This window comes from Embiotoca jacksoni, unplaced genomic scaffold (genome assembly GCF_022577435.1).
Source record: "Embiotoca jacksoni isolate LCO1_2020_lvr unplaced genomic scaffold, fEmbJac1.0.p SCAF_6, whole genome shotgun sequence".
NCBI classification, from domain to species: Eukaryota; Metazoa; Chordata; class Actinopteri; family Embiotocidae; genus Embiotoca; species Embiotoca jacksoni.
The window spans coordinates 17,972,371-17,985,093 of record NW_027185414.1 but is presented as its reverse complement, the minus strand read 5'-3'; the positions used below and the strand labels follow the sequence as shown (position 1 = coordinate 17,985,093).

General features: G+C 42.7%; 1 protein-coding gene across 2 annotated transcripts in view; it reads left to right on the top strand.

Annotated features, from left to right (window-relative positions):
- Nucleotides 1-12,723, top strand: part of ankrd11 (ankyrin repeat domain 11) — a 96,073-nt gene that overhangs the window by 66,585 nt on the left and 16,765 nt on the right. For both annotated transcript variants that reach the window (XM_069174029.1, XM_069174028.1), the window contains exons 3-4: nt 5,651-5,796; nt 10,150-10,282. In XM_069174029.1, coding sequence (XP_069030130.1) covers nt 5,710-5,796; nt 10,150-10,282 — 220 coding nt within the window. In that variant the 5' untranslated portion in view covers nt 5,651-5,709. The remainder of the gene's footprint in view (nt 1-5,650; nt 5,797-10,149; nt 10,283-12,723) is intronic.

Here is a 12,723-nt window from a genome sequence, read left to right as displayed (position 1 = left end):
TCCTCTGGTTGTCGGTTCATTTGTTAGTCACCCGTCCGTCCTCTGTCTGTTCTCCGTCCATCCCGTTCCTCCGGCTTCTGTCCCTCCTCCGGTCCCCCGAGCCTGTCCTGCCTCGTGGGCGTCCTCCGGGGCGGTCCCCCGAGCCCATCCTGCCCCGTGGGCATCCTCCGGAGAGGTCCCCCAAACCTGTCCTGCCCCGTGGGCGTCCTCTGGGGCGGTCCCCCGAGCCCATCCTGCCCCGTGGGCATCCTCCAGAGAGGTCCCCTGAACCTGTCCTGCCCTGTGGCCATCCTCCGGAGCGGCCACCCCAGTCTGTCCTGTCCCGTGGCCGTCCTCCGGAGCGGTCACCCCAGGCCATCCTGCCCCGTGCCCGTCCTCTGTCCACCTAGGTTTCCCTTCTCGTGTCATGTGTTGTTGTGGTCCTCCGTCCCTCCTCCGGTCCCCCCTCCTCCCACCTGGTCCGGTCCAGTTTTGGTCGCCGAGAGGCTCCCTTTGAGGGGGGGTACTGTCAGGAGTCCGATTTTCCTCCATTTTGCCCCCGATCCTCTCTCCTCCTGTGTCCCCTCAGTCCCCTGTCTGCTTGTTCTGTGTCCTCCTCTTCTCACCTCCCGTGGCCACGCCCCTCACCAGTCCCAGCAAATGCAGCCACTCACCCCTGATCACCACCTGCAGGTGTGCTGCATCTCCCTGATCACCTCCCCGGACTATATGTACCCTGCCCCTGCACTCCTCTGGTTGTCGGTTCATTTGTTAGTCACCCGTCCATCCTCCGTCCTGTTCCCGTTCCTCCGTCTTCTGTTCCTCCTGCGGAGCTCCCTGTCAAAGTCACCAGTCGGTGGAGTTGCCCTCCCGACTCGGAGGATTATTGACTCCGTTTCTTCCAGCGGTCTTGTCCGCTGGTCTGCCGGCTGCCCTGCCAGCCGTGTCTCCCTGGATCTGTCGGTTGAGTTGCCCTCCCGACTGGAAGCAAGTGGACACGATAGGTGCCACCTTTTGGTTTGTTTGTTTGTTTTTGTTTATTGCAATAAAGACTGTATTTTGGAACCGATACCTAAGTCTGTGAGCCTGCATTTGGGTCCTGGTAAACACCACCTCACGACAAAAGTTGTATTTTTTTTTTCCACCACTTTCTTTAACCCTCTAACTTATCATAGTGTGCGATTGTGGGTGATGTTGAATCAAAACACACCAAGCGGTGTTGCTATCTGTGCTTGGAGTCATATTTTAGTAGCCTTTGGTTTAAGGGACTTGAAAGACTTTGATCGTAACGGAGCATTGAATGACTCAAGAACATCTCAAGTGAGGCCATTTGACCCATATAACGTGTCATCATTTATGATACTGTGCCCAAGCTGTAATATCTGTTAAACAACACCAAGATATGAGCTGATTGACTGCCAAGGAGTGTGTTCATATCTGATTGATTGTGCAATATGCACTTGGGTTGGTGCACACAAACACAAGCACAGACGGATAGGGCAACATGTCCATCCCTGACTGCAGCTGCTGTGTTGTTCAGCTGTCAGCGTGGAAAATTTGGAGTTGTGTTTTTTGTGTGTTCAATGAGAGTCATGAGTGAGGAGTGGCATGAGGTTGGAGCAAACAACTGCTTTCCATCTCTGCACATGTATTTTCACTTCTGTACTGCTGGGCTTGTATGTGTATTTATCTTTTTTTGTTGTCATTGCTGTATTTTGTGCCCTCATATATTTGTGTGTGTGTGTGTGTGTGTGTGTGTTTTAGAATAATTTGCAATGCTTATTGTTGGTTAAATTGAAATTGGTCTTTCAGGCTTTAGGTCATTTTTGTGTGCAGCAAAAGTCTGAAACTTAAATAGCATCTTTTTAATTCTTTGCACTTTTACGAATACACACTGGGTCTTATGTGGCAGACAGTAGTGTTGTGGAGGTGATGCTTAGGACTGTATGCAGAGGTTAGGAATAGTAATGCTCGCCTTGGGGTGTCGGTCAGAACACGCGGGACGCTCAGCTTCAGTTAAACGCTCTTTACTGACCTGATTTGTCACACAACAACACTGTATTTCCAGCAGTAGGTAAACTGAAGGATTAGTATAGGTGTGGTCTAGAAGGACAAATACAAATCAGAAGAACTTTAACTTAATATCAATGATACACATAATCGTATTACTTCTAGTACCAATAAAATCTAACATCATCTGGTAGCTGTTGAACATAATGCTTAAGCAACAAACCAGCAGCAAAGTTATATTACACCAACTGTAAACACAAAATAAATGACTTATTGCCCCTTTAAAAGGCAGTGCAAACATTCTGCCATAATACAATCGTAATACAACAATTCTAACAACTCTTGCGTAACACTTTCCCTGATAGGAACAGGGGAACGAGTATTAACGTCAACGAGCCACGTGGTAAATAGCCGAGCTTCAGCTCAGCCTCGGTAGGAAACATTAACCGTCAACTGAAACAGTTCGTCAGAGACACACACCTCTCACGCCACTAGCTAGAAAGTCCACTCTGTAATCTCTACTGACGACGAGCTTCTGGCTAGTCCTAATTCCCACTGACCGCACCGCTCCATGTGCTTGATCAGCACAGCATCGCAGGATTTTTCACGGTGTAAAATTCTGTTTAAATTTCACATGAATGTTGTACGAGTAGAGCTCTGTAATATTTATTCCTATTCTTTAAAAGAAATAAATCCAAAGCGGCATACACTGCTTTTAAATATGGCTTGATTGTTGTCTGGAGGCTGCCAGTCATTAGTCATATTACATAACAGACATCACCTAAATTACTTTGTACTGCAAAAATGGTGTTAATGAAATGCCAAGCACTCATTTTGTAGAACAGTTTCACCAAATGTGAAATGGCGAGACATAAACAACACGTGGTTTAGCTGTGAGGGGGTAGGTTTTGAAGTCATTGCACATTGTGGGTCTTGAAGTCAACCTTAATACCAATGTAACTGTGCTTGTGTGTGCCAGTGCATCTGTGAGTGTGCACACAGTATGCTGCAATATGCTGAAGTGTTGGCCTCTATCTGACCGCAGAGGGAGTGGCTCAGAGCATAGAGAGGATGCTACAGGAGGATGAAGAGAGAAAGGAACAGGGGACACAGAAAGAAAGGTGTGTGTGTGTGTTTATTCAAGGGAGAGATAAGGGATGGAGAGAAGTAGTGGCAGGTCCTGTCCTTCATTTGGAAGAGATTGCTTCTCTGGCTCACCTCTCACCACTCCTTTCTGCAGTTATCATCTCTCCATGGCGAACTTGGCTGACGTCATGCATAAAACATTAAAACTCAACGGTGCTGCTCCTCTGTTGTTGTTGTTGTTGTTGTTGTTAGAGAATGGATGAAATGGGATGAAATGGTTGGCAGACATGATCATATCTTAAATCGTATTAGCTTTGTTTAGATATTTAACTAAAGCTCCTTTCTCTCTGAAAATTATTTTATATAGCAGGTACATAAAGTTCCTTTTTGCCACTACAACCTCTAAACACAGTCTGAATGTTTGTCAGTTTGCTGGGCAGGAATATTGAAACCCACTTTTACTCACCTTAGCTATATGCAAGCTCAGGATCTATCATTTATATTACTTAATATGTGTATATATAACCCATCCTAGCAAGTGCGTGCCTGGCAGTGTTTTTTATAGTGGTTGCCAAGTTAGCAATGTTTGGTTTTCATTAGACATGACCTTATAAAGGAGGAAATTAAATTTAGTAGATTAATGCTAATGATGCATTATTTGTTTCCTTTTGCATTGTTAGTCAACATTGCCATTTGTTCTTGGAGAAAATAAGTTGATGTAACGATGAAGCTGACAACCAAAAGTGATGTTTGTATCATGTACAATATGATAAATGTGTTTTTATTGAAGGTTTCTCAGAAGCACCACCATCATCCAAGCAATTAAAATGTGACACAAATATTCACAGTGGTAATAGAAGAATAAATTATAGTGTTGTTTTTTGTTAGTTTGTTTTGCTATTGTTGCGCAACTAAACAATGTAGTGCTGCTTGGCTTCGTCACAGAATATATTACTTTTTTTTTTCTATTGTAGAGGACTGGTTTTTTTTTGGTTTTTTTTGTAGAAAGCACACATCCTTGTACACACAAATGGACATATGGAACGAATCAACTATTTAGTGTCAACAATTCTTCACTGGATGAAACACACACAGACACACGCTGTTTGCAGATATTATGTATCTTTTGATTGGAAAGGAATTACAAAGGAAATGATGCCTGTGGTTTTGAAGAGGGTTTCCTCTCCATGTGTGTCTTTGTGCGGCTGCTAGTTCGCAAACATAATTTTTCCTGTTTCGCATATCAGTGAATTGCTCTGTTGCTATAACCGTCCATCATAGTAGTCCCAAAATAGTGCTGAGATTATTGTTCTAGAAGCACAACTGACCCAGTTTGAGGTGTGTGCATCTGCGTGTTGCTGCAGTGTTTGTTTATTTCTGAGTGGTCGACCTTCCTGTTACTTTGTTTGGTGTGGTGAGAGGTGGGAGGTTGCAGTAACAATGAGCCTTAAGGAAAGAGGAAGGGGCCCGTAGTCTGCTGTATCTCTTTTTCCATACAGCAGTAAAGGGGGGCAGTACGTCCACGGTAGCTGGGTGCCTATCCGGCTGGCTGGCTGTCTTGACTTGACTGACTTGACTGGAGGGATATAAATAGCAGTCTTTGAATAGGATAACTGCAGAGGGAAGGGAAGGAGGATGGGGGGTTGGAGGGGTTGGAAGTGGCGCCAGGGAAGATAGGAGTGCCAGTGTCTCGGGAAAAAAATTGAAAAAAAATAATGCAGCTATGGTTTCATCTGTTCACTCAGTCACTGGGATGATCGTACTTGGACACACTCAGAAGAGAAAGTGCATCATGGAGGAGAGAACTGAGGGATGGAATGAATGATTAATTCATGGCCCTGTGAAGCAGAAGGCGAAGGAAGGCAGCGGATAGTAATGCACATGTTGTTGTTGTTGTCTACTTGCACAAAAGACAAAGTAGGCACTGACAACACAGACCTCATTAAACTGAGAACTCCGACCACTCACACCAGGTAGAGTTCCTGTCCTTCTTTTGCAGCGACTATGGTAGGGATGCCATAAATTAGTACAGAGTAAAACCTACAATTACAAGGGTTGGCTAGCTGTGGCAGCGGTAAGTAGCTGTTTGGGTTTTTGTCGAGACGTGCCAGTCACATTTCTGAAGACATTCCTCAGCTGTTCCAAGCTTGCTCAGTATCCCACAAGGTAGGGGTTACGCAATATCCTCCATGGTCAGCGTTACCATTCCTAAATCCCACTATATTAGTGCTTTCATTTTAGTATAGCTCATGTGAATGGTGTGCCTCTATTTTGAGCAAATGTACTTTCTTTTGCTTTAAAACTGGCATGTTTTAATGTATTTGGGCAGGTCTTCCTTGGTCTTCAGGTTGAGCCTGGAGAACAGATAAGCCTTTTGCCTGCCACAGCTGCAGCTCTCTTCCCTCTTAAATGCTCTTCCTCCAGAGCACCGGTGTAATGGTTGAAAATAGAGTGCTTGATGGTACCGCTAATGGCTGCATTGTCTGGCAGTGCTGTAAATGTGTTTTCAATGAAACGTAGTGGCCAGGTGCTAACCTCCCCCCGCCGTTTGTTTTTGTCTTTTTCTTTGTTCCAGACGGTTGATGACGATGCAATGGCAGCGTGAATGAAGCTTGGCGTGGGGAGAGCTGAACGATGCCCAAAGGTGGGGGTTCTAAAACCCCCCAGCTGGACCACTTCCCACTCAACACCGACATGGTGGAAAAGCAGGGTGGGAAAAAGGTAAGATGAAAAACGTACAAATAAACACTGTCCAATAACCAAGTGTTTGTGCACAGCATACAAAGCCATTTTCAACTGCTGTTTGTCCTTGAAACCCATCACTAAACCTCTACGTCTGATAAACAATTATAAAACTTTTGAAGGCCTGACAGATAATCAGGGAACATTAGCAAAAATAAATGAGAAAATGGGTTTTGGATTGGTGAGCAGACCATCCTTCAACTGGAAGGCCTTGGTACATGCCCCACAGCAGAAATTATTTGCGCCCCGTTAATACCACTTTCAGACAGCAGACCCCTGGGACATGTCTCTGATGAACCTGAGAATTACACTGAATTACATTCAATAATTGCCAGATTAAAGTTGAATTTCAGTTTCGCCACTCTATCTATATGCAGGCTCACTCTCTTGATTGCCCGCGTATGCATTCTACTTTCTCTTCCGTTTTCTCCTATTTTAAGGTGGTTAAATGTCATTTAATTGTCAGAATCCCTGAATTAATTGCCATTATAGTAATGTCAGGTCACCAACACTCAGGCTGGTGTTGGCTCAGATGGTAGAGTGGGTTATCCACTAATTGTAAGATTGGTGGCTCAATCCCCTGTTGCTCCTGTCTACTTGCCAAAGTGTCCTTGGGCAAGATACTGAACTCCCAATGGAAGGTGAGCACCTTGCAGCTGTCGCCATGGTGTGTGTGTGTGTGTGTGTGTGTGTGTGTGTGTGTGTGTGTGCGCGCGCTTTAAGCAAAGCTGAGATGCACGTCACTCATGTCCCAACACTTGTCCAGAAGAGGGTTGTGAAGGATGTTTGGGTGACACAGGGTGACCCAATCAGGTTTCTGTGTTAATCTAAATAGGCTATTAAGTGTGCTTCAGTATAATACTGGCATGTCTATTGGTTTCAGTGATGCTGTTATGTTCATGTTGCTCTCTAACCTTTCTGCATAAAGAGGTCATCGTCAATGAGGGGACACCTTGTAGTTGGGCTTAAATTTGCCCCTTGTTGCAATATTTTTCATATATTGTTCCCATAAAGTCATTCTGCTGTTCCATAAACATACACAGAGACATCTTAAATCCACAGAAGAACTGTGGCAAGTTCTCCAAGATGCTTGGAAGAACCTACTTGACAAGAATGTTAAAAAGCGAGCAGAAGGAGAGCTGGTTAGATTAAAGAGCGATCACACCAAATATTGATATGTTTTGTCCCAGTCTACTGCACTTTTTACTCAGCACTGTGTTTATCCATAGCTTTCACTTGATATATTTAGTTTTGGTCACTTTTATTGAACTATTTGATTTCTTCCCATAGCTTCGATTGAGCTGTAGATTAACAGCGTAATAACATACCTCGGTACAAGAATTAACAATAGATGTTGTGTTTTATTATTTACACCTCGGGGGGGGGGGGGCGTTTTCATTCCCCTTGATAGTGTGTTGTATTTACCAGTGACTGATAAATAGCTGAACTAAAATTCCTTGTAAATTAATTGTCATCACTTCATATTTTTCCACGACCACCTTATTACACAATTACATAATGTCCTGTTGCAGAATGGATTGTTGGACACCAATAAACTATTTATATCATGGAAATTCAGGAATTCAGAAATGGAGAACTGCTCTTCTCTGTCACAGTTCAGACAGACATTTTTAATAGTGTAAGGTTATTGGTCAGTTAAGACATATTTGCTCATGAAATGCAAGCTACGACGGAAGTGTCCTCTTAATTTGACTTGGGTACAGTCACATTGTTTGCAGTGGAACAAAGTGTCAGGCGCAGCTTGATGATGTCATGGTGCATACCAAATGTAGTGCTACCAGCAGCAGAGAAGAGAGAAGTACAGTTTATGCAGGCATGGATTTACAGCTCTCTGCAAAGGATTGCATCAGACTCTGGCATGGAGGGAGGGAGGGAATGAAGCGCACAGGGGTGGGTGGAAAGCGGAGTCAGACGGAAAGAGCAGGCATTGCTAGGAGACCACCAAACAGGGTGTCTTATGAAGGCAGATCTGAGGAAAGTCTCAAGTTGCCAAAGCTTTAATAAAGCAAAAACAACCCAGTCTAACTCTGGAGATTCGCTTTGGAGATCTGACCATTTGCTACTCATGCAATCTAGCTCTTCACTTACTGGATGTTTTTTTTTTTTTTTTTTCTCATCTAAAAAAAAAAATATCATGTATGTCTGTTTACCTGCTAGTGCAGCTTTTGCACATGCTCAGATGTGGGCATCATGCTTTTGCTCAAATTGTGTGTTTCTTTGTTGAAGCCTGAGGACAGACAGAGAGAAAGAGAGAGAGACAGACAGCGAGACGGGAGGAAAGGGAGAGAGAGAGATATCAGCTCCCTGTAGCTGCCACTGTTTGTCTCTACTGTACCATGACATCATAGTCTTATGACTGGGGCAGGGCAGGAGGAGGAGTTCAAAGAGTTGACACATAATAGAAAACCTGCCCTGAGGATAGAGATAGATGAGAAGGGGACAGAAGGTAGGACAGAGAAATTAAGCCAAATAAAGTCAGTGTGTGAAGATCGCATCTGACCCGCATCTCCATTATGAGACCATCTGTACTTGGGGAATATTGACTAAAAATATCTTGCCCTTACACCAAGCTATGCTAAGTCTTTAAATGATTACATATTTCATGTCCTGTAGAAGTTCAGACGGAGCAGTTCGATGAGTTCAAAATGAACCAAATCCTGTACTGTTTATTTCCTGAAGAGTTTACCACCGATGGTGTCAAATGAATTGTACAGGCATTGTTTTATTACCTGCAATATTCCACTCTTGACCTCTGAATTTCATATGGACCAGAACACCAAATGTAGTTTATTATAAAGGGCACGGCACTATTTTTACATGTTATATAATCTTTTAATCACAATAGATAAAAAAATAAAAAATAAAAAAGTCTGACTTGTAATTTTCCCACAACACTCTTTTTCTTCTTTAGTTGCTCCCACCTGTTCTTTATTTTAGGACAACTCAAATTTTGCAGTTAACAAAGAGTACATCAAATAAGTCAAATTTCCACATTGCAGGGAAACGTATGAAGCCACTGTCTGTTTTGGTGATGAAGACCCGTTGAAGTGTACACCTCAGGGTCACTGCTTTTTATTGTTGTAAAGTGAGCTGACTCCTTGCTACACCCTGCTGCTTCAGTTTACAACATCCATGCTTTCCTCCATGTATTTACGCTCATTTAGGAATCAAGTTGTTGCCAACATGTCTGGGGTTGTTGTGGGACAAGTTCATAATTTATATGCAAATGTATATTAGTAATATATGGATTTCTTTTATTCTACACAGATATAGTCCAAGTCCTTTAATATTGACTATTAAAATATTATTGCTTAATCTGTATTAATACTGATGCACACTGCACAAGAAGCATCAATATTTACATGAAAATTACTTAAGTCTTTTGAATCTATTTGATGTGAAGAGCTCTACATTTAGAAATATGATTATCATAGATTTCTTCTGATGATTTCCAAAATGCTGTTGTGTTTTCTCTATTTGTTTTTTGATTAATGTTGCTCTGTTTGTGTGATTTGGTGATGCTCCTGTTCTGTCGTTCATTGGAACTTCTGAAGTTTATCTGCAGGATTTTTGGTTGTTTGTTTACTCGCTAACACATTCAGAATTATCAACAAAAAATAATACATTTTAAGCTTCTTATTGATCATTTAGTGCTTATTTATTTTCAACACAATATCGAATTAATTTCTTTTCTTCAGATTTTTGGTCAGACAAAGAAAGGAAAAAGATATTGATGAATAAATAATAAAATAAGTATCTATCGCACCCCTGCAAAGAACTATCATAGACAACTTTCTGTTTTTAAGTCGTAAAGCTGCGAGTCAGGAGAAGCAACTCTGTCACCATCAGATCCCAATACAACAAAGAAAGAAGTTGGACAAACACATGAGTATTTACATCTGTTGATAGCAGATATGTTTGGGCTTGAGATTGTTTCCAGCAGCTGTAGACCACAGAGCCAAGCTGGCGTCAAGCTTAGCCTCCTCTCCCTGCGCCTTTGCTGTGGCCTGGGAGCCAGGAATCTGGGGAGAAACCCCATGGAAAAGTTTTACTTTGAAAAGCCCATAATGGCTTGAAGTGTTAGGGCACTGAATGGCTCTAACTACAGGAGGAGGCGGCAGGATCTTCACATAGCTCATATCTGCCTGTAGCTGTTGGCCCATGTCCTCTTTTAGCCACTCGTATGCTCTCTTGATTAAAAAAAAAAAAAAAAAAAAACTTAGTGCTGTTGCTTCATTCTGATGAAGACTTATTTTACCTCTAAACCATGTTGCTTACTGTGGTCTTCATGTTCTAATTTCTCTTTCTCAGGATAAAGTGTTGTCAAACAAGACTCCCAAATTGGATCGCAGTGATGGGGTCAAAGAGATGAAAGAAAAGGCCCCTAAAAGGAAGCTGCCCTTCACTGCTGGAGCAAATGGAGACCAGAAAGATTCTGACTCGGGTAAGAGAGCATCGGGATGCATTTTATTCATGTGTTTTAACATCTCCACCTTCATGGGAGTCCATGGGAATCAAAGTTATAGCATCACATCCTCTAAGGCTGACAGGAAGTAGTTAGGTGAGCTCTATAAACTGGGGGGTGGGGGGGGGGTGGGGGGTGAAGTGAAAGTGCTCCCAGCCTTGTGTCTGTGGCAGAGCCAAGGAGTTTGGACCTACGAGTGCTGTCTAAAAGGGGATGAAGACCACACAAAATCATGATCCAATTAAGTGGGGATTTGTATAACGTACAGGCCTGACTAGGTCTGGGTTTGGTAAGGCTCCGGCTTTGTGTTTTCTTTAATTAGGGAGAGAAGGACTACTGCTCATGCTTGTTTGACTGGGCTTTAAGGGTTCAGGATTGAGTTTGTTGAAAATGGTCCAACTTGAAGGCTTTGGTAACAATCTTCATCATCAGCACTGGCTGAGTCGCTGCATTGGTTTATGTTCAGTGATTACACTTGCAAAAAGCTTTCCACTCCAGACAGAGGGGGGAAATAAAAGTATGTCGCAACAGATAACTGTTATGGTTTGGGGTTAAGTTTAGTAGGATTGGACATGTACTTCGTGGACATGTGGGGCTGTGTGTAATTACTGTGTACTTCAAGGGAATTATGAATAAGTGGAGTGTTTGATTGAGAAGTGTTTCCTCATTACTCCTTTGATTGTCATTTTAATCCCTATAGTGTTTGTTTTTTATGTTGTTGTTGTTTTTTTTCATGCCTTTCACATGCATGATATCTATGTTGCAAGATCATTTGGTGCACTGTTTCTTAAGTTGCTATTTTCTCTAAAAAGGATCAGACTCCCCGCCCCGCCTCCTACTCCCCTCTCTCCCCTCAGTGAAGGGAGGTGTGAACTCTCTTCTCACAATAGCTTCAGTATGCTAATAGCTTGATGTCAGTGGGCCGGTGTTGTCTCCCAGCTTTTGACTTACCTTTACCTCTGCAAAATATTCTGAGCAGTTTCTTTATTAGTTTATAACATTTACAAACAATAGAAACCTGGAAGATCACCTGGCTCACACCATTTCCAATCAAGTTGCGATCACCTGCGATCTCAGCCATTTCAGTATAATAGGTTGGATTGATCACCATCAGAAAGGTATTTGATGTGAGCAGTGGCTAGCCTATAGTTTAAATCGGTGTCAGTAAAGTGTATTTTTCCGTGTGTGTGTGCATACCTTTCTGAAGGAAATGAAGTTGTTTTTGCATATGTGTGTTTTATAGTTTGACTCTGCCTTTTAAGTTCTGTCCCTGCTGGGTCAGTGTCTAGCCCTCCTGCAAAATTTTACACCTCCAACACATCACAGCCCCCACCTAGCACTTTGACCCACACCACTACCAACGCTGCTTTCCTCTGTGGCTTGAGCTGGCAGAGATGTATTATGACTGCAGGGTCTGTTATCACATACTACGATGTTGTGCAGCCTTGTTCATTGCTCCAGCTAAGTAAAGTCCTAGAAAAGACATTGATTTCCACTGGTTTTTTTTGTAGCTATTAAGGACATCAACTGAAATGTCGTGGCTATATTCTTTGGAAGTGTGTTGATGAATACCAAATATATCTGAAAGAGCTGTTCTCGCCTTAGATTGAGCTGACTTTAAATGTCTTTCATTCTTCATTTTTAGAGCAACAAATGCTGATATTGTTTGCATGCCTTACTGTCATCTCAGCCTCTGATTAGCATGCAAATGCTGAGGATTACAAGAGCCTATAAGTGAGCAAGTGGAGGGACAGGAATATGTATTCTTTGACTGCCTGTGGTCAGCACACTGCAGATCATTAAAGTTAATAAAGCCCCCAGAACTTCAATGCACGTCCCTCCTTTCGTAGAGTCACCAAGCCTTCCCTGACCACCTCCTGAGGAGGGCTGGACAGCAGCGTTTCTCCTTCCTGAGGTCATCCTTCCTACACTCTTCCTCCTCCTCCTCTTCTTTGTCATGGCCACTATCCACAGCAGCAGAATGCAGCCTTTGAGGATAGACGGTAGAACAATCTTGTCAGATTAGGACTACGCCCACACTAAGACGGATAATTCTGAAAATGTTGTTGACGTGAAAATAAGAGGCATTTTCTGCTTTGTTTTAATGAAGAGTTCTGTCCTCGTTTAAGCACCAAAACAATAAGAAAATGACTAAATATTTTCTCCCTGCTCCTCCTCTTTTAGTTGGCAAACACTTATCATAGAAGGAGTGAAACAGACACAGCCCAATTACTTCATTCTGTCCCTGTGATCATTTATACTGTTTTACTGCAGTCAAACAAACAGCTGAGTTGTTGACAACACATTTTGTAATATTGGAAGGATTTGGTCAAATGACTCAAAATAATTGACAAGTTTCTGTTCCTTAAATATGAGAATATACTGCTTGTCTCTGTTTCAGATTACTTTACCTGTAACTT